Source organism: Schistocerca americana, chromosome 3 (assembly GCF_021461395.2).
Source record: "Schistocerca americana isolate TAMUIC-IGC-003095 chromosome 3, iqSchAmer2.1, whole genome shotgun sequence".
NCBI lineage: Eukaryota > Metazoa > Arthropoda > Insecta > Orthoptera > Acrididae > Schistocerca > Schistocerca americana.
Genome location: NC_060121.1, coordinates 603,803,634 through 603,825,812, shown reverse-complemented (window position 1 = coordinate 603,825,812; position 22,179 = coordinate 603,803,634). Strand labels below are relative to the sequence as shown.

Sequence of the window (22,179 nt, the reverse complement as noted above, 5' to 3'; positions counted from 1 at the left end):
GGAAGATCTGCAGCGGATAGGCACTTGGTGCAGGGAGTGGCAACTGACCCTTAACATAGACAAATGTAATGTAATGCGAATACATAGAAAGAAGGATCCTTTATTGTATGATTATATGATAGCGGAACAAGCACTGGTTGTAAAATATCTGGGAGTATGCGTACAGAACGATTTGAAGTGGAAAGATCATATAAAATTGTTGGTAAGGTGGGTGCCAGGTTGAGATTCATTGGGAGAGTCCTTAGAAAATGTAGTCCATCAACAAAGGAGGTGGCTTACAAAACACTTCTTCGACCTATACTTAAGTACTGATCATCAGTGTGTGATCCGTACCAGGTCGGGTTGACAGAGGAGATAGAGAAGATCCAAAGAAGAGCGGCGCGTTTTGTCACAGGGTTATTTGGTAAGCGTGATAGCGTTATGGAGATGTTTAGCAAACTCAAGTGGCAGACTGCAAGAGAGGCACTCTGCATTGCAGTGTAGCTTGCTGTCCAGGTTTAGAGAGAGCGCGTTTCTGGATGGGGTATCAAATATGTTGCTTCCACATACTTATACCTCCCGAGGAGATCACGAATGTAAAATTAGAGAGATTCGAACATGCACGGAGGCTTTTCGGCAGTTGTTCTTCCTGCAAACCATACACGACCGGAACAGGAAAGGGAGGTAATCACAGTGGCACGTAAAGTGCCCTCTGCCACACACCATTGGGTGGCTTACGGAGTACAAATGTAAATGTAGATGAATAACTGCTTGCATAAGGGCCAGAAGTGGCCTAATGAATTCTTGAGTTGCTCAATTATTTGTGAATCCCTTTCTATGGAAAAAATCATAATCATTTGTTTGTCTTTGTGTGTACATCACATCTACAGAGTTCCATCCCATTCAAATAATTCCTTCATGGTGCGTCACTTTTTAGTCTTAGAATGTATATTCCAACCTTGAAGCTGGAGCTTATAAATTTTGTCGATAGACTTTTGTGAGATAGTTTGCATCCAACTTAGAGCATCTGTCACTTCAGGTTTTTCAGCCTCTTCGTGGCAGTCTCCTGTCAGGGCGTTGTCTGTACGTGAAAAGATTGCTGTTTGAAATGCAGGCAATAAAGATACAGATCCAAAAGAACTGCATGGCAACAAATTACTTGTTAGTTGACATCTGTCACAGGCTAACACTTAGACAGCAGGTGACTTAACAAGTGCCGTTACTTACGTAAAAAATGATGCTGCGGCCCTCAGACACAATGGTTGTCGATCGCACAGGTACTCATCTGGTGACGGCAGGTGACCCTGAGGTGTAGACTGCCTTATTGAGTGTTTCATGCCTCCCAGTCTCACGATCACATAATCCTCCAGTGTAATTGCGGCAGTTTTCTTCACCACCTATCTGGATTTTGCGTCGTGTTCTGAACTTGGTATGTAGTGAACTTGTGCCCCTTCAGACCCCTCTTGAAGCTGTGGCCTTCAGAATGATGATGATGTAGGAAATACCTGCCTCCAATGTTTATCTTCCTCCAGATGGTGCAGTACCCCTGAATGTGTTAGCTGCACTGATTGATCAACTCCCTAAATGTTTCCTACTTCTGGGAGGTTTTAATGCCATAACCCCTCGTGGGGTGGCTACAGGCTTACTGGCCAAGGTAGGGAGGTCGAAAATTTACCGTCACAACTCGACCTCTGCCTCTTAAATACAGGGGCCCCCACAAGTTTGTGTGGCACATGGCACATATTTGGCCATTGATCTGTTAGCAGTCCTGGCCTTCTCCCATCTATCCACTGGGAGCACATGACAACCTGTGTAGTAGTGACCACTTCCCCCGACTTCCTGTCACTGCCCCGGCGTCAGGCCCGTGGACGTCTGCCCAGATGGGATTTAAACAAGGCGAACTGGGAGACTTTCACCTCTTCTGTCACAATTGAGTCTCCTCTAATAGGGAACATCTATGCGATGGTTGAGCAGGTGACTACAACAATCCTTTCTGTGACAGAAAATGCAATCCCTCGCTCTTTAGGGTGCCCCTGACGAAAGGCAGTCCCTTGGTGGTCACCGGAAGTCGTGAAAGCAATTGAGAAGTGTCGGCGAGCTCTACAGCGGCATAAGCAGCACCCTTCCCTGGAGCACCTCTTAGCCTATAAACGGCTCCGTGCCAGTGTTCGCTACCTTATCAAACAGGAAGAGGAGTGTTGGGAGAGATACGTCTCCACTATTGGGTGCCATACGTCACCTTCCGAAGTCTGGGCAAAGATCAGATGTCTTTTCGGGTACCAGGCCCCAACAGCTGTCCCCGGTGTTACCATAAATGGCGAGTTATGTACCGATGCAAACGCGATTGCCGAGCACTTTGCTCAAGCCTCTGCGTCAGAGAAATACCCCCAGCCTTTCGCATCCTCAAATGGTGGATGGAAAGGAAAGTCCTCTCGTTCACTACACACAACAGGGAACCCTTTAATGCCCCATTTACAGAGTGGGAGCTCCTCAGTGCCCTTGCACATTGCCCTGACACAGCTCCTGGGCCAGATCGGATTGACAGTCAGATGATTGAACATCTTTCATCTAACTACAATCGACATCTCATCATCTTCAACTGGATCTGCTGTGATGGTGACTTTCCATCGCAGTGGCTGGAGAGCACAAACATTCCGGTGCTCAAACCCAGTCAAAACCTGCTTGATGTGGATAGCTACAAGCCCATCAGCCTCAGCAACTTTCTTTGCAAGCTGCTGGAATGTATGGTGTGTTGGCAGTTGGGTAGGGTGCTGGAGTTAGGTGGCCTACTGGCTCCATGTCAGGGTAGCTTCCACCAAGGTTGCTTTACCACTGAAAATATTGTGTCCCTTGAGTCTGCCATCCGAACAGCCTTTTCCAGGCACCAACATCTGGTTGCCATCTTTTTTGATTTACAAAAAGCATATGACATGACCTGGTGACATCATATCCTTGCCACATCGTATGAGTGGGGTCTCCGGGGCACGCTCCTGATTTTTATCCAAAACTTCATTTCTGACGGCATCTCACCGTTCGTTCAGAACCAGAACTTTACCTTAATGACAATCCACTCACTGTAGTGTAGACATGTCAATTCCTAGGATGCTCGATTGACGTGGCTCCTTCATCTTCGTCAGCTTAAGCAGAAGTGCTGGCAGCACCTCAATGCCATCTGCTGCCTGAGCAACACCAACTGGGGTGCAAATCACTCTACACTGCTGCAGCTCTACAGAGCCCTTGTTCAATCCCGCCTTGACTATGGGAGCCTGGTTTAAGACTCGGCGGCACCCTCAGGGTTATGTTTACTTCACCCAGTGCACCACTGTGGCGTTTGCCTAGTGACGGGAGCTTTTAGGGCGAGTCTGGTGACCAGTGTCCTGGCAGAGGCCGGAGTCCCTCCATTGAAGGTTAGGCATGCACAACTGCTCACCAGTTACGTTGCACATGCTCGTAGTTCTCCTGCGCATCCAAATTAAAATTACCATTTCCGAACCACGGCAGTTTATCTCCTGCATCGGTGGCCAAAGTCTGAGCTTAAGATTGCGGTTCACGACCAGTCCTTTCTGTCTGAACTGGAGGCCTTCCTGTCACCACCTCTCCTCGAGCTCCATTCACGTACACCTCGGCCGCAGATTCTTCTAGACCTTTTGCATGGCCCTAAGGACTCCGTTAACCCTGCAGCTATCTGCTACCACTGCCTCTCGATTCTAGACATATAAGGAGTACATGAAATGGTTTACACCGACAACTTGATGGCTGATGTCACGTAGGCTTTGCATATGTTCATGGAGGACATACTGAACACCACTCCTTGCCAGATGCCTGCAGTGTTTTCACTGCAGAGCTGGCGGCCATATCTTAGGCTCTTGAGCACATCTGCTCATGCCCTGGCGAGTCATTTCTCATGTGTTCTGACTCCTTGAGCAGCCTACAAGCTGTCGACTAGTGCTACTCTCGCCATCCTCCGGTAGCGTCCATTCTGGAGTCCATCTATGTCCTGGAATGGTCCAGTTGTTTAGTGGTGTTTGTGTGGACCCCAGGACACTTCGGAATCCCAGGCAACAAACTCGCCGACAGGCTGGCCAAACAGGCTATGTAGAAACTGCTTCTGGAGATGGGCATCTAAATGGATTCAGAGGGAGTACAAGGTCGGACCAGGATGTTGCAGTGAATGTCTAAATGGAGAGGGCATGTGAAATTTGAGTGTGCAAATTAGTTAAAATATTCTACGATTCACCAACAGTTCAGTCTCATATTGAATCTGCACCTTGAAAATAGTCATTGTATCAAAGCGAGGGGCTAAATTTATTTAATGAATGGGGACAGGAGAACACAAACGTGTAAAAGGTATTACAACATGCAAACTTTTGGAGCTATAATGTATTAGCTTTCATATGTGTGCTCTCCTGCTGTCACTTGGTGAACAGATTTTTTGTCTATCAAATTACATTATATTTTCAAAAACTGATTACTTTTGTTGATATATTAGCCAGAATGAACATTTGAAATAGTGAGGTAAATAATTTTGCATGACTGACTGAGATTCACAGTTATTTAGAATGACTGAAGGTGACATTTTTGCCATTGTCTGTAGGACGTAATCGTTTTAACAATTAAAATTTCAGTTTTATGGCCATTATTGAGGGGTGTGGTGCAAATGAGTGATCTTCAACACTTGTCAAACTTTAAAAAAAGCCATCGAAATATACACATAATCATCGTATCTGAGCATTATTTCTGTAAGACGATAGCAAGATTAAACAATCGTTTAATGAGGCTGTGTATATTGTGAAAAAGTATGACGCGCCAAAGTACGGTTGTAGAACACCACTTGATAATTGCCCCATGGTCAAAATTGCAATTGTGAAACTAAATAGTCAATAGTGTAAGCTATGTTTTTTGAAAGATAGTGAGATAATATTTGTAGGAACAAGTAGTCTTCAAAGTTACCATCCATTAGTTGTGAAATTTTGGTTTCAGCAGTGTGTTTTCTTGCTCTTTTTAACTGTGTTAGCTTGTGGTATAAACAAACTCGTGTGGGAAAGTTATTTTCTCCAACTTATGCCAATTGTGACAGGCTTTTTACATGCTGCACCACGTGTCACATCACCAAAATTAGAAGAAAGCAGAAGCATCACCATATAAGTCATATTTTAATGCTAATTGCTTCACAGCTGTCAACAAATCATGTACCAGATAGAAATCTTGACTGTAGAAACAAATAAAACCAGGCACTGTTAATTTAATATCAAAGTAGTTCTCAATTAGAAATTAGGAATTCATTGAACTGATTTTACATACAGTGAAAATCATCTGAGTTTCTGTGGTCATTCAAAGATCCAGTGGAACATTTTTCATAAACACATGCAGTATCTACTGTCTGATGCTCTGTACAGTGTACCAAAGAATAACTTAGTTACTCAACCAGTGTGGCTCTATCAGTGTACAATATTCACCTATTGGTTTTTTATTGTAATTACTGCATTTCCTTCTGCTCTGCTGTTGCACTGATTTTGATTAAGTGGATGATGTCATTCCCCCTACTTTCCTTGGTATTCTTGCTTTCAAAGCATGAGGAATTTATTATTGTATAGCAGCCAATAATGTTTTAACCCTCATGTTTTCCCCCAGTTTCCCATGTTTAATTTCGTAATGAAAGTAATAGTTAACATTTTTTGTCACAGGTTGTTTTTCAGGCACCAGCAGAAATGACACAAGCACACATCCCTGGTTTTGCTTCGACAACTCCAAATCCACCTCCTCCAATACCAATGCCTCCCTCTCATCAGACACAACCTGTTGTGCCAAGTCAGCCATCTGCGCAGTTCGCAGCAGCAGCAGCCACAGTTCAGCAACAACAGATAATGTCTGCAACATTTGTGTCGCAGGCCAAACCGCAGCAACAGCCACCGACCTTTGTACCAGCTCAGCAACAGAAGCAGGATATTTCACCTGCAGTAAGTCAAAAATTAATACAATGTAATAATAATTAAGACTAATTAAGACACATATAACCTAGTGGAAAAAACCAATAAGAGCTTAAAATGTTTGGTGTAACTGAAACACACGAAAATATTTCCTTGGAACGATAGTCTGAAATAAAACTGACAAGTTAGAAACAGCAGTATTCAAACTTCAAAAGTTCTCACATAACACTTTATTCCTTTTAAACATGCGTAGTGGCAGAAGATGCACTGTGCTATACTGTATAGTTAATGTGAACATTGAACACAAAATGCAAGACTCAGAATTAGTCCTGGCCCAGCAGACAGTTTCAATATTAGGGAGTTTCAAAATTGCACACTGCTGCAGAGTGGAAGAGTCATGCTGGGCACTTAATGAAAGCTCCCCTGTGGGAGCTTGGATATGCTTTGTGAGTAAACAACAGTTTAATTAAATTCAGTTATACCCATGGAAGACTCCTTTCACATTCAGAAAAAGTGGGGGAGTGGAGATCACATTGAGCCACTCTGAGTTGCGTAGTGGATAAACATCATACTGCTCATTTCGACTGTTATTTGAGTAGGCATCTTGATGCCACTCAAGCACGCATTTTTGAACTCCCGAATTATTCCGAGCAGCCTATAAAGCCATACTGAGATACATAAAATTGTGGTTGCTAATTGCATGTGGTTTTAAATTTACAGTGATGAGACTGTACATAATCTTACTCATGTCCTACTTTTTACATGGATGTGCTGCAAAAAGGTTCAGTGCATAGATACTGAAAATATTTCACAGTATCACACCACCACTTGCTTAAACTGTAACATCTCTTGCGACCAGTAGTCATGCATGGAGGTGGGGACACAATTTTTGCTATTGGTTACTACTTGAAATATACAAGAAATGTGAGCACACTCATTTGTTTCGGTTTCTTTTGTAACTTGCTGCAAAAGACCACTATGCAGACATTGAAATCATCATGAGTGCACTAACATGAAAATTTATGCTCAATAATTGGAAGAAAACGCAGGAAGCACACAAGTGAATTGTACAGACAGGTACAGCAGGACACCAGTGGCTGTCATGTCGTGGGATAAACTGTCTGTTGCTACTGCACATCTTCACACTACCCTCTTCCTCCAATAAATCAGGCTTCACTTACTGGTCCTAATGGGCCATTTATTACAGACTAGCCACATTGTCTTCATCTGCCAATTGAGTAATTCAGATGTGACATGGGGTCAGCACACCACTCTCCTGACTGTTGTTGGTTCGCCAGCCTTCAGAACTATTACTTCTCACTCGAGTAGCTCCTCAGTGGGCCCCATTAGACAGAGTACATCTAATTTGTCCTCACACAAAGGAAAAATCCCTGCAATTACCAGGAATTGACCCCAGGCCCCCCACACAGACTTGATGCTGCTGATCACATAGCTATGGACAATTTTCTAATGCTTACTGGTTGAGTCCATTGTTATTGATGATGATAAAAACCCCATGTGCTGCCTTATTTGTTGATGTAATTATTTACAAACAATAGTGCTAATTAAGATGACTGTTTTGAACAGTGCAGTTTTCTTAGTAATTTTAATTGCATGATACAGTAGTATGTTCTCTAAAGCCTGTTTTTGTCCCTGTTTCACCTCCTAATTCTGGCCTCGGAGCATGCAAATATGAAGTAAGTTGCTGTTTGAAATCCAAAAAGTCAGGAAGCTGAACTTTTCAGGATTTCTCTAGCATTAAGAAACAGTTTGTTATGGACAGAAACATACATCAAACACAGCCTAACACCCGTACAGCTAAAATCTCCAAGAATTAAATAGTACGAGCACAGTGCCTTACCAAACATGGTTCTACTGGAGATGGTTGCTCTTGCCTTTATTTAACATATAAATTTACTTATTCCGGCCGTTATAGTGGGATGTATGATTTTATGTGGACTCTGAAGTACAGTGAATGCTGTAACAATTCTGCTATTATATTTTCTCTAAAAGGAAAAATCGAATAAATAGTTACTGCTTGACTCTCTGCACACAGAAAATTAAAGGGAACTCACTCAAGTGCATTGTCAGAAGATCAGCCAACTGGTTCTTTCCATCTGTAGGTTTCAACATATTGCTCTTCTGTCTGACAAAGCCATGAATGGGGCTGGATGTTTACACCTAAGGAAACATAAGTCGTGTAATGGGGCTGTTTGCCATTTGGCACTCAAGATTACGGATTTACATTTGTATAAATTATTTTTGTGTGGGTTGTTCATTGTTGAAGTTTAATTAATTTTAAAATTCTATAAATTATTGAAAGAAAATATTGCATAGATCAGATCCTCATCTTATGACAAAGTGGAAATAACTGCTTGTTCTCCACATAATCATAAGTCTATTAAGATATCAGTTCTGCAAAAGTAGTCACTAAGAATAGTTCAGTATGTAATCAATCCCTTACAGGTAGTGGTGCCTGAACAGCAGCCCATTCCTGACACTAAGACTGCAGCTCAGGGCAACACTTCCGAATGGCAGCAAGTTGAAACGACAACTCCATCTGGTGACTGGGGAAATACAGAGAACCAAGCTGCTGGTGACTGGGGCACTCCAGAAAATGCAGTAGCAGCTGATGATTGGAAAGGTACTGACAATGCTGGTTCAGGGGATGAGTGGCAGCAAGTAAGCAGCCAAGGAGACTGGAGTAACCAGACTTCTGAAGAATGGAGTACTGCAGGCCAAACAGATAGTAAGTAACAATTGGTGCTTATACACATTTCCTTTCTTTTGGTGAGGGCAGAAGTGTTGTCAATTGTAGAATGGCCACAACTGTTTGTGGAACAGCCATTATTGATAATGTTGCAAAATATTGTTCTCCTAACTCTGTATTTCAATGCTATTCTGTGCCTAATTTATTAATCAGTGTTTCTAAACTTATTTAAGTTTATTAATAGTTATTATTAATAATTAATAAATTTCAGTTGGTAATAAGTAGAATTTTTGATCAGTTTGATTCATACTAAATTTTCTACGCTTAAAATCTGACCAATCTGGTGAAACTCAGTAGTTTGTGACTGTGTGTATATGCCTGTTACTGCTGCTGCTGCTGCTGCTGCTGCTTCTGCTTAAATAGAAATCCTTTTTCTGTAGAATTTGCACGTACACATTTAATACTGATATGAGGTACAGTTAAATAAGATGATGCCCAATTCTGTCAGATGTAAATGTAACTTTAATGAGAGTTATAAGGTCATTACATTCACAATATCTATAAATGATCTGGCGAATGTTGTAAACTCAGTGGGGCTGTTCGTAGGTGGTGTTACAGCATACGGGAGTCAAAACTCCAAAAAAATTGAACCAAAATGGAGGAAGTCTTGCAGAAATTGGACTGTTCATGCAAAGACTTAAAATTGCCCTCAATATATATATAGTGCACAAATAGTGGAAAAGACCCAGAGTTGCTAAATTAAATGACTGGTGTTCAGTGACGCTACAAAAAAAAGCATTCAGTACAGAACTGTTGTAAACCTGGTCGACCAGCTAGCTACAGACACCAGTGCAAGACTGTGTTCTGTTAGTTGGCTTCTGCATTGTGAAGTTGTAAATCCTATTGCAATCAGTCATATGATGATGGTGGTGATGTAGTTTTCTTACAGCAGCAAGTCCATGAAGAAGATAGTGGAATCTGAAGTTAGTGCTCCTGGTAGACAGCCATCACATTTGATTCCAGACAACACTATAGCCATAGTGAAGCCATCATGGAGAAAATTCACTGCAGTGTACTAAGTGACATTGCCAAAATTGTTAGGATTAGTTGTTGTAGAACAAATTCCTTTTTCACGAAGTGTATGCTAGATTACTAGTGGGTTGCTCTGCCAGCTGATGATGAGAAACAGTGAGACAACACTATTCCAAAACCAAAGTAGTTCTGTACTGGGGCAGGGAGGTTGTGCTCAGCTCCTGTAGAAAATGAAAGCATAATAATCATGGAGCACTTACTTGATACTTCATACCTCAGTTGGTCTTCTTCCAGAAATTTTTCTGCTTTTGCCGATCATTCAGAGCCTCTTCCAAGCTTCTGTCTCCCCCCCCCCCACCACCACCACCACCACCACTACTACTACTACCAGTCTATTGGTCAGCGTCTCCTGTCTTCGCAGTCTTCTTCAGTTTACATCATCCTTCACATTGTCTCCATCTTGTTGGTGGTTTCCAAATTGGTATTCGTTCAGTTTCTGTCCATTCAAGGGCTCTTTTTCAAATCTATATTGTCCCTTTCTTTTAATGTGGCCGAACCATTGAAGTCTATTTCTCTTCATAGTTTCTTGTAGGGAAATGATTTGAAGGGTCTTCAGTACTGTTTCATTCCTTATCCTGCCCCCCTCTTGTCTTAACACAAGATCCCTCATAGATCTTGTATTTTGCTCGGATCTTTGTTGAAGTCCAACTTCTGAACCACAGGATGAAACTGGCAGATAATGACTTGTATATTGTGATCTTTGATTTGGCAGGTATTTTCAAATTTCTAACTATGTCCGACACACGATAAAATCCTGAACAATTTTCTATTCTCTCTCAAATTTCATCCTTGTTACCTTTCTTGGTTAATTTACTTCATAAATAGTTGAAAGCATGTACTTCCTTACCTATTTTGTTAAGACTTAAATCTTTCATTTTCCCCTCCTGATTTTCGTTACTTCATTTTTTTGTTAAGCTTATTTGGTTCTACAGTTACTCGGTTGCATGCATTTAATTGTTCTTCCCATTTCTACACCTTTTCTTCCCAAATCATCAAATCTGTATGTGCTCTGATTTTAATATCACCTGCTGTTGACCCATAGTGAACTTCCTTGTTAAACCCACTTCTCCATTCTAAGCCATTCAGATTTTTTGCCATCTATTAAAAAAAAAATTCAGGCATATTTTGTACGTGTTTCTCATTTGTATTTCCATTTTATTCAGACCTTGCCGTATCTTTTCCCTTCTAATAGTGTCATAGGCTTTTTATATCTACGATGTCTCCCAAATTTTTCTCTTTTTCACAACCTGTCTAGGTGTAAATATGGCATCTATAGTTGATTTTTCAGGTTGAAATCCTTGCTGTTCTTTTAGTTGTGGTTGTATCTTATTCCTGATTTTCTGTAAAATTCTTTCCATAAACCTTTGTGCAGTGGCACAGTTGTGCTTTTCCTCTGTAATTATCACAGACCACTTTATTAACCCTTTATTACCCTTCTTAAAGGTAGGTACAATAATTTGCTTTATCAAGTCATCAGAAATCTTTCCATACGATTGTACTATACTCATTATTCTATACAGCCACCTAATTCAGGTAGATCATGCAGCTTTAATAATTTCCACTGTGATGTCGTCTACTTCAGGAGCTTTGCCATTTTTCATTTGTAATACAGCTTTCTCTACATCCAGCATCTGCATATCATCTTCTATTTCCTCTGTGATGGTGATACTTCATATCCTCCTATCTCACCATATGTATTTATTTCATCTTGTTCTTCACATAGTTATTGGAAGTTTTAGTTACTGTGAGTGTTCAGTGTCAGTTCAGTTTTTTAGTAGTGCAGTGCATACTCAAGACCATTATTGGGCATGGCTAGCAACTGATTTACCTACCACACCCCACAATGAGCAAAATCATATCCTGCCAGTGTTGGCAGTCTGCACCATGTTTAAGTGTTCCGAAGTGGAGCTGACAGTTCATGTGGCAGTGCTGTAGTGACATGTGACATGTATCTAAATAGTCAGCACGCAATTGCATAAAAAGAATTTAGTTTCTAGAACAGTTTTAGGCACTTAGTGCCCTTCAAAAGGTTTTAACTACTTAACTATTTGCAGATGTTAACAATAACCACATGACAGCAGCAATATGCTGCATGTATCTTATTGTTGACATTGGCAGATAATGCCTAAAACCAGTCAAGAAATTAAATTTCTTCTGTGAAACTAGTTGCTGATTTTGTATAACTACAGTTGCTCAGTATGGATAAAATACTATATCAGATACTTCGTTTTAATTGGGCTTCCTACCAAAAAACATTAGTCTACAATCAAATTGAAATGTGGGTAGCTGCTTGCAGCATAATGAAAGTCCCATGCAAAAGTTGTGGCAATAGCAGACATGAAATGTAACTCCTCCATCATTAACATAAATAGTAAAAATTTCCCTTTCACTTCTTTCAATTCCTCAAAGAAGTACTTAGTGGTCTGTTCTGATCAGTGGCGGGTACAGAAAAACCTCAAGGAGGGGGTGCTAAAGATGTCTTCAGCAACCTTTACTTTTATCATAATCAAAAATAAGTCACATGCAAATAATCAGTTCACTTTTTATCACTTCCGAGTTATTGTGACAATTGTAGCTTTCAAATTGACTACCTGGCAGTGACTCTGCTTCCCTTCTCTATGTGCCTCTGTTGTTTTGAGAATATTTGCTGCCAGAAACAACAAATATCTACTGTGAAAGCGACAAGCCAACCTGTACCTTATGACGAGTAAAATAAGGGCGAGTTTCCAATGATATCATTCGGCAATTAGTGTGTGTGTGTGTGTGTGTGTGTGTGTGTGTGTGTGTGTGTGTGTGTGTGGAACTTCTGTTGTCAATTCCGTTCATTTCTCTTGCATTCGGTAGAGGGTCTATATAGTAACAATGCGTTTTAGTTATCTTCTCGAAAGTCACTATTACTGGAGATATATGCATTGATAGTAATGGTTACGTTATTAGTAAAAATATTGTTAGGTCTCGTAACAACTACTTCTGAATGTAAATTAGTTTCCTATTCAGCAAATAGTCCATATTTATAACGCTACATATTGAAGGTTCTCTGTACAAGAAGTCAGTAGAATATTTGCAACTGTTCTCGAACAAATGCCAAACAGAATAACATATTGAGATTACTACAATGGCTGCGACTTTTCTCATAGGCATGTGTTAGCTATCTGTGTCAGACAGAAACGTATAAAATACAATGACACAGATGCGTGGGTGCTACATAGGAAAGCCGCTGCCTCCCCCTCCTCTCTCTCTCTCTCTCTCTCTCTCTCTCTCTCTCTCTCTCGTGAATATATGCATGGCAAATACAGGACCCTGAGATACTGCAGCTCTTTCCTTTCCGAGCTGCATAGCTTCCCTTTCCACATCCCTCCCTGTCCTCAATCTCCACTCCCACCCCTTCGCTTCCCCTTTTCCCTCTCTCTGGGAGTATGTTTCGCACCTATGTACGATGACAGATGCTTGTAAATGTGACGTGGTTTCTCTGTGTTTTCCTTGATTCCTCTTTGCCACCTTCTCTGCTGTGGCATTAGAGAATTCTTCTGTTCTTTACTTTTCATTTTCCTCCATTTATCTTTCTTTCCTCCCTGTGCATGTCTGAAGGCTGACCCATGCATTCCTGCGCCCATCTGGTGCTGGTAACGCGTAATTCCCCACCCCGGGTAGACAAGTAGGACACATACATACCCCTGGTAAAGACCAGGCCCAGGGAGAGGTGATTAGCCAAACTGGTACCTTCTTAATGTGGCGATCGGTCCCTCCGTTCATTTCTCAGGAAGCGTGACTTGAGGTGTGGACAATCACCTAAGGCGGGAGTGCCCTCAGAGAGGTCCCCCACTTAGGAGTGTGCCATTGGAGATCCCAGTAATCATGGAGGCTACCTTCACAATGGTTCCTACAACTTCTGCCCACAAGAGAAAGCTACAGGAGTCTCAGCCACAGAAAATTCTTCCCTCAGTGCCGAAGTTGTCAGTTTCTCGGCCTGACGATGGTCAAGACTCCTCAACAGTAAACCCTTTCATTATTCAGAAAGGTGTCGATGCAATTGCAGGTCCTGTAAAGTCTTGTTCCCAGTTACGAAATGACACCTGGTAGAAACACAGTGCCCTCCAGGCATAAAAATTGCTTCGAACTATGCTGCTGCAAACCTTACCTGTCCAGATGGAAGTTACTCATCACACAGGGTGGTTTATACCCGATCACTTGACTGATTATCAAATGAGGACATTCAAAATTACCTGTCTGATCAGGGAGTAACGGCCGTACATCGAGTGATGAAAGGAATTGAAAAGGAATTGTTACTGACCTGCACTCTCTTCTTGACGTTTGACAGTTAACTGCCATCGAATGTTAAAGTGAGATCTAAGATAATTTCAGCTCGCCCTTGTATCCCCAACCCTGCACGTTGCTATCGGTGTCAGAGGTTCAATCATACCAGCCACTTGTGTTCCAATCCAGCTAAATGAGTTACCTGTGGCAGGGATGCCCATGAGGGTGGTTGTCCACCCTATCCCCTCGCTGCATCAACTTTATGGATGACTATGCTGCTTCCTCTAGAAATTGTCCTATTTTTAAAGATGAATGAATTATTCAGGAAATCAAAGTGAAGGAAAAGGTGTCTAACTTTGCTGCGTGTAAGTTATTCATCAGTAGAAAGCCCACTGTTCTCTGAGGGTAAATACAGCAGTTTCCTCACCTCTCCTCGACCTACTGAGGAGCTAACCATGCAGACATGCGATCTCACCTCTAGTGCCACAGTCGTCAGACCGGCCAGCGCAAAGATCGGCTGTTCCACCTCCCCACTATCACCTGCTCACTCTAAGGCTCAACGTTCATTGGCTCCTGCTAAATCATGGGCCCCAAAATCAGACACCCAGACATCCAAAACAAGAACCTACTCGTGAAGATTTTTTACGTACCCAGAGCTCGCAATCCTCCACTCCATCTCAATGTCCTACTTCTAAGAAGGCTCAAACGAAACACAGTTCCTCTCCTCCTCCACCATGGCGGCTCTTGTACTACATCACCCAGCACTAGCCACTCTTGGCAGTCTTCAGTGTCACCAAGACACACCGCTGGGGCAGATCAACCAGCTGATTACTGGTGGCAGGAGCTGCCCCCGAACAACTTATGGATCAGCCTCTTCTGCCTCTGACTGAATGCCATTCCAAGCTGTCGGCCACCGGCTCTGTGGTCACTGAGTTGACTGCCCCCATGGTGAGATTTTTCCTTTTTCATCCACCCTATGTCAATTATCCATTAGAATATCTATGGAATTCACTCTTGATTGGAATGAACTGTCGATCCTCTTACGATCGTACTCCCCCGTCATCTTCTGTCTTCAGGAAACAAAGCTACGTCCCCAAGATCGCTTTGTCTTCTCTCATTTCCAATCGGTTCGGTTTGATCTCCCTTCTGTTGCTGACATTCTGGCACACAGGGGACTTAAGGTTCTCCTCCATGATACTATCTATTATCACCCAATCCACTTACATCATTCCTTCCAAGCTGTCGCTGTACGTCTCTCCCTATCTGGATTCACTTTCTCTCATTGTACCATATACATTCCATTGTCCACACCAATGGCAAAAACCGATCTCCTTCATCTGTTTGGTTAGCTCCCACTGTCCTATTTGCTGGTTGGGGACTAAAACGCCCACCCGCGACACATTCTCATATGTATCTGCCGCTGGTTCTGATGAAGAAATAAACTAGTGCAAAATTAGTTGCATGAACTCAAACCAAGTTCTTTTCTATGCGATATCACACACTACATAAGTGCAGGTGATTATGTGTGTGGAAGATGATGCCAAAATGTAGTACTAATTTGTACTGCATGTGCACAGTAAACAATTTATTATTATTATTATTATTATTATTATTATTATTATTACAAGCAGTCAAAGAGAAACAAGCCAGAGGCATAATTACAGAAACTAGTACCTGTATGTGTATTGACCCTGGCTGTTGAAACTTGCCCCACTGTGACACAAGGCGGTGAATGGCTGTCTTATAAAATTCCTGGGGTTGCAGTGTGAACCAGTTCAGCATGTACAGCTGGACATCGTCATCCGAGGTGATCGTTTGCCCCCTAGAGCCTTTTTAAGGGGACGAAAAATCAGGGAGAGAAGTCTGGACTGTGTGGAGGGTGGGCAAGAAACCCCCCCCCCCCCATTTGAATTTCTGCAGGAGTGCCATGACTGTGTTGGCCATATGAGGCTTTGCATTGTTATGGAGCAGAATGGCTCCATGAGTGAGATTGCCTGGTTGTTTTGATTTGATCGCTTGGAGAACGGTGGTCAAGGTTTGCAAGTAATGCTGGGCATTCACTGTTGTCCCATGCTGCAGGAAGTGAATCAGAAGGGGCCAATCTTGATCAAAGAACAACATCAATATAACCTTCCCTGCACTCATGTGGACGATGACGTCCAGCTGTACATGCGGAACTGGTTCACGTCGCAGCCCCAGGAATTTTATGAGGAAGCCATTCACGCCTTGTCACACCGTCTCAACAGCCAGGGTCAATACTTCTAACACACAGGTACTGGTTCCTGTAATTACGCCTCCAGCTCATTTCTTTTTGAATGCTCCTTACATTATTATTATTATTAAGAAACATTTGTTTCCTTTGTCTAATCCTCTTCTTTAGGCTACAAACCTTTCATTTGTAGATTTGGTTAGTTCTTAGTGCATTTGTTACTCTTAATAAAAATGAACTCAAAATGTAGACTCACTACAGTTTTACATATTCTGTATAATACTTTCTTCCCGTCCTTGAGACTTTCCTATTATATTAAAAATTGAGTTATGTCTTGCAGATTACACAACTCAAAGTGGGCGTAATTATGGTGGCCGTGGTGGTAGAGGTGGCAGAGGAGGTGGTGGAAGGGGTTCATCCAATGGTTACTCAGGAAGAGGCCGTGGTGGAAGTGGTTACCAAAATGGCAGAGGTGGTGGCAGTTCAGGTGGTGGCGGTATGTATTTACAAGCATATTAAAGTCTTCTGAATGTTTGATTTTGCCTGACAACTTTCCATTGTTCAATCATTCTGAATGAATGGTTCATCCTTCTAAAAATGATTCAAGCTTAAATTGTAGTGATTTATAGAGTGCATTTTTCTTGAATTCAGAATATGGCATTATAAAAACACACATTCAACAATGAGGAAGATTAGTTTCGAAGGTAAGGCCTAAGTTGAGGAACCAAAAATGAATCTACGAAATTGTACTGGTGAGTGATAAATGGTTGACACAAACTTGGAAGGGAATCACTTTTTAACTAGCACAAGCTGCGGAAACTGTTTAGGAACTTTTGCGTCTATCTCAACCATGCAAGAACAGTTTGAAGATTTTGATCATATTGGGCAAAAGTAGAGGAAATGCTAGTAAATTTGTGTGAAACAGCAACCAGCCACAAAATTGATATTTAGATAATTCCCATCGCTAGTTTTTAAGTGATACAGTTCTTCTGATTGTTTTAGCATGTAGCACACTTTTAAACCAAAATGGTTACTTATTTGACTTCGGTGATATGACAAGGAAATCGTATATAGGTACGATATTCCACAAACTGATTTATTATCCACAAAATACAATAAAAATTTATTTTACTGTTTACCAGAAGCACAATAATAAATTAAAACAGAAATGCCAATAAGTAGTAACAAGACTTGATGAATAAACACAAACTGCTTTACAAATTTGCCCTTGCTAAACTTAGATAGGCTGAGGGCAGTTATCAGGGTTGGAGCTACAGTAGGGGAAATAATTCAATCGTAGTGTTTGTGTGCACATCATTCAGAGCCCTTCATGTTGATGTAAATTTTACTACTGAGTGGCAGGAGCACGTATTAGTGATCAGGCAGCACCTTGGTATTGTCTCTGTTAAATTTCACACTCTATTCCCTTCATGCTTTGGGAATACAATTTTAACAAGAAGGAAAAGTTGAATTAATTCAATAAAGGAATATTTTAATGTTCATTTTTTTGGGAGGTAATTTGTGTGTGTGTGTGTGTGTGTGTGTGTGTGTGTGTTGGTTGGATACACAGCATCTCACCAGACACACCCAAACCTGAGTGGTGATATCTTGGGTTCATTAAGTGCACCAAGAATTGTTGTGTGCCAGAAACAAAATGCTCAGCACAAGAAATAAGGTTAGGGTTCCTACAAGCTATAAACTTCCTGCAAAACTGATGTCCCATTGTTCACTTGTGAAATACCTTGCCAATAGTTCATTGTAAATTTTTGTTCAGTGGTTCTATATTGGACTAAAGTTTGTGATAAAGGTTCTAAATAAAAAGGAAGCTTACTGTTACTCACAAAATGAAGCTTCCAAATTAAATATATAGTGACACTATAGTGAAACAATCAATTTTTACACTGTTCTGTTCACATATGCGCCTCTAAAATATATTGCTTGAAGCTTATTTCCTGCTTTTTGATTGTCTTCCTAGACAGCAACAGTTGGCCTCAACTTGTCATCTGTTGATTAATGAAAGGAAATACTGTCGCCAACCTTTTTTAGACACCAAACTTGGAGTAGGCAGCTGAGGGTTATATACATTATATGATCAAAAGTATATGGACACTGGCTGAAAATTACTTAAAAGTTCGTGGCTTCCATCGGTAATGCTGGAATTCAGTATGCTGTTGGCCTTGTTGACAGCTTCCACTCTCATAGGCATACATTCAATCAGGTGCTGGAAAGTTTCTTGGGCAATGCCAGCCGATTCTTCACTCAGTGCTGCACCGAGGAGAGGTATCTATGTCAGCGGTGAGGCCCGGTGCAAAGTCAGCATTCTAAAAAATCCTTAAAGGTGTTCTGTAGGATCCAGGTCAAGTCTCTGTGCAGTGGTTAGACACTGGACTCGCATTCGGGAGGACGACGGTTCAATCCCGCGTCCGGCCATCCTGATTTAGGTTTTCCGTGATTTCCCTAAATAACTCCAGGCAAATGCCGGGATGGTTCCTCTGAAAGGGCACGGCCGACTTCCTTCCCAATCCTTCCCTAATCCGATGAGACCGATGACCACGCTGTCTGGTCTCCTTCCCCAAACCAACCAACCAATCTCTGTGCAGGCCAATCCATTATAGGTATGTTACTGTGGTGCAACCACTCCGCCACAGGCCGTGCATTATGAACAGGTGCTCAATCATGTTGAAAGATGAAATTGCCACCCCAGTGAGAAGTAAGAAGGTGCTTAAAACATCAGTGTAGGCCTGTGCTGTGATAGTGCCATGCAAAACGGGGTGCAAGCCCCCTTCGTGAAAAACATGACCACATCATAACACCACCGCTTTCGAATTTTACTGTTGGCATTACACATGGTGGCAGATGACGTTCACCGGGAATTTGCCGTACCCACACTCTGTCATTGGATTTGCCACATTGTGTACCGTGATTAGTCACTCCACACATTTTTCCACTGTTAAATCTTCCAATGTTTACACTCCTTACACAAAGCGAGGCGGCGTTTGGCACTTACTGGCATGATGTGTGGCATATCAGCAACCGCTAGACTGTGAAATTGAAGTTTTCTCACCAACTGTCATAGTACTTGCAGTGGATCCTGATGTGTTTCGGAATTGTTGTGTGATGGTCTGGATAGATGTCTGCCTATTACACATTACTACCCTCTTCAACTGTCAGCAGTATCTGTCAGTCAACAGACAAGGTTGGCCTGTATGCTTTTGTGCCGTATGTGTCCCTTCACATTTCCACTTCACTATAACATCGGAAACAGTGGACCTAAGGATGTTCAGGAGTGCAGAAATCTCACATAGAGACGTATGACACAAGTGACACCCTATCACCTGACCACGTTTGAAGTCCGCGAGTTCCGCAGAGTGCCCCATTCTGCTCTCGCAATGTCTAATGTCTAATGACTACTGAGGTCGCTGATATGGAGTACCTGGCAGTAGGTGGCAGCACAATGTACCTAATATGAAAAACGTTTGTGTTTGACGGTATCTGGATACTTTCGATCACATAGTGTAAGTGCAGACATACTGCACTAACACGATAGGTGGCCTTATTGTGAAATGAGTAAAGTGCTGAAAGATTTAAAATGGATCATTGCAAGAGAGGACTTCCATTAGTTTTGTCTGACAATAGAACAAATGTGAAAGTTTGAAATTGTAGTATGAAGTGTAACCTCTTCATAAGTTATGGGGGAGATTTGAAAGTATAAAAGTGACTGGCTCACACGTGATCACATGGGCTTTGTCTTGTGCATCATTGCAATACTGTTTTCAAGTTGATAAAAGTCTGGATTTGACACCAGGTTCTACGAGAATCAATAATAAAGCTGTCAGAGGAACTGCTTATACCTCACTCCTTACTGATCCATGCGTGCAGGTACACTTTTCTTTTTTGCGCATAAAAATTTAAAAGCGATCACTGACATGTCACACACAAGAAGCTATGCACCTAAGCTGAAGACATAGGCCGCTTTACAGCTTTGAAGTTATCCTTCTACTGTCAAAATGGCTTCATGAGAAGTGGAACATTCCAAAAGGCAGAAATTTATTCAGAGACAAGGTTGAAGAAATCGCTCTGAAACTAGGGAGTTGAAGATTTGATTTCAACCCATCAAGTGGCTGGCAGGTTGGTTTGGGGGAATGGATAAGGACACAATAATAACTGACCATGATTTCGGGCAGTAAGTAAAGTATTCAACATTGGAAGAAATTACCACCATTAAAAAATTTTATAACACTTTTCATCTACTGTTTTATTCGCAGCGCATTGATGACTTTTGAAATTTGTATGTTTCTTATTTTGGATGCCAAGAGATGGATGCAATAGGAAAAAATGTCATTCTCATTGACAGATGCCTTGTGTGTCCAAAGGTAGTAATGTTCATATTCATTCTTGCTGTTGTTTCTAGCCAATACCAACCAGATAATGACAACTGTCAGTTGTTTATGCTGGCAAGGATAAAGTGAACTTCACTTCTCAATTACTACTTTTACCATAAAAATAATGGACAGTCATTAATGTTTCATTCATTTTGCGTGCCATTTAGTTGAAAGAAAATTGAGCATAAACAATTTAGTCTTCTTTCTGGATGCTGTATTTAAACTGAGTCATCAGTTGATTTTCTACGTGACTTAAAAGTTAATGCCTATTAAGTTATTGAAAACTGTAAGGCACTAAAATGCAGAGAGTATCAAAAAGAATCATCCAATTTGGAATGTCTATATTTCTGAAACTAATAAACATATACAACGATTTTCGTATTTTGATGAACGGGAAACTGTTTTTCATACCGGAAACTATTTTTCATACCTTTCATAGATGTTCAATACACCCCCCCCCCCCCCCCTTGAGATGCACGGCATATGTCATTGGGGTATTCATATTGTTCCCGCACTGCAGTGAGCATGTCTTGAGTTACAGCTTCAACTGCTCTTATGTGATGCCTCAGTTCATTCACTGTTGTTGGTAACAGAAGCACATAAACAGTATTTTATAAATCCCCGTAAGAAATAATCACATACAGTTGGGTCTGGGGACCTTGGAGGCCAGTAATGTAAGGCTGAATCATTTGGTCCAGTAGAACTAACCCGTTGTTCAGTAAACCATTGATTTAAAAATTTCTGCACTTCCAGAGGCCAGGGTGGCGGTGCTCCATCCTGTTGATAAATGAAGTCATTCGAATCAGTCTCCAATTGCGCGAAAAGAAAATTCTCAAGCATATCGACATATGTGCTTCCTGTAAAAGTGTTCTCAGCAAAGAAAAATGGATCATACACATTTTCTCATGAAACTGCACAAAACATACTAAATTTTAGTGTCCCTCTTATGTTGCAGAACTTCTTATAGTTGTTCCATGCCCCATATTCTCACGTTGACAGTTCACCTTTCCATTTAAATGGAATGTCACCTCATCACTAAACACTGAGTGTAGAGGAAAACTGGACATCGGGGCATGTTGAGCTGTACGGTAAAAATATTTCTTGCAGACTCCTTGTGAAACTGACGGATTCGTTCGATGTCTGTCAGACACCTGGGAATGGGCTGGTGATATGCCTTTACACAACCAACCTGTTTTCAGAATTCTTCTTGCCATCGTCTAATTCTCTGTGCTGTAGGATGATGCACACTATGTAGCAAAAGTCGCACTGAACAGCTATTACTGCTCCGCACTGCGTTTTTTTTTTTTTTTTTTTTTAATAGAACTGCTGCTACCTAGCAGAAACATGTAAAACTAGACTGTATCCTCTTTCCAACAGTGTTCATGTCCATACCTCAAATAACATAATAGTTATGATCTTTTTTAAAACTGGATGATTCATTTTGATGCACCCTTTATATTCTAGGATTTGTTAAGGTCAAGTCATATGGCTTTGTGATAGTGCTACTGATGTGATCGAAATGTCTCAACAGTTTGATAATTGGTCACTTCATTGGCATATTTCAGCTATACCCCTATTTAAGAAAAAAGTATTTCAAAGAGATTTTTAAAGAAATTTCTCCAAATA

General features: G+C 41.4%; 1 protein-coding gene across 2 annotated transcripts in view; it reads left to right on the top strand.

Annotated features, from left to right (window-relative positions):
* Positions 1-22,179, top strand: part of LOC124605148 (caprin homolog) — an 86,304-nt gene that overhangs the window by 56,688 nt on the left and 7,437 nt on the right. The window contains exons 8-10 of one of the 2 annotated variants that reach the window (XM_047136629.1): positions 5,868-5,936; positions 8,373-8,655; positions 16,512-16,667. In XM_047136629.1, the coding sequence (XP_046992585.1) occupies positions 5,868-5,936; positions 8,373-8,655; positions 16,512-16,667 (508 nt within the window). Of the gene's footprint in view, positions 1-5,663; positions 5,937-8,372; positions 8,656-16,511; positions 16,668-22,179 lie in introns of both variants that reach the window. The other variant, XM_047136628.1, reaches the window with a different exon arrangement.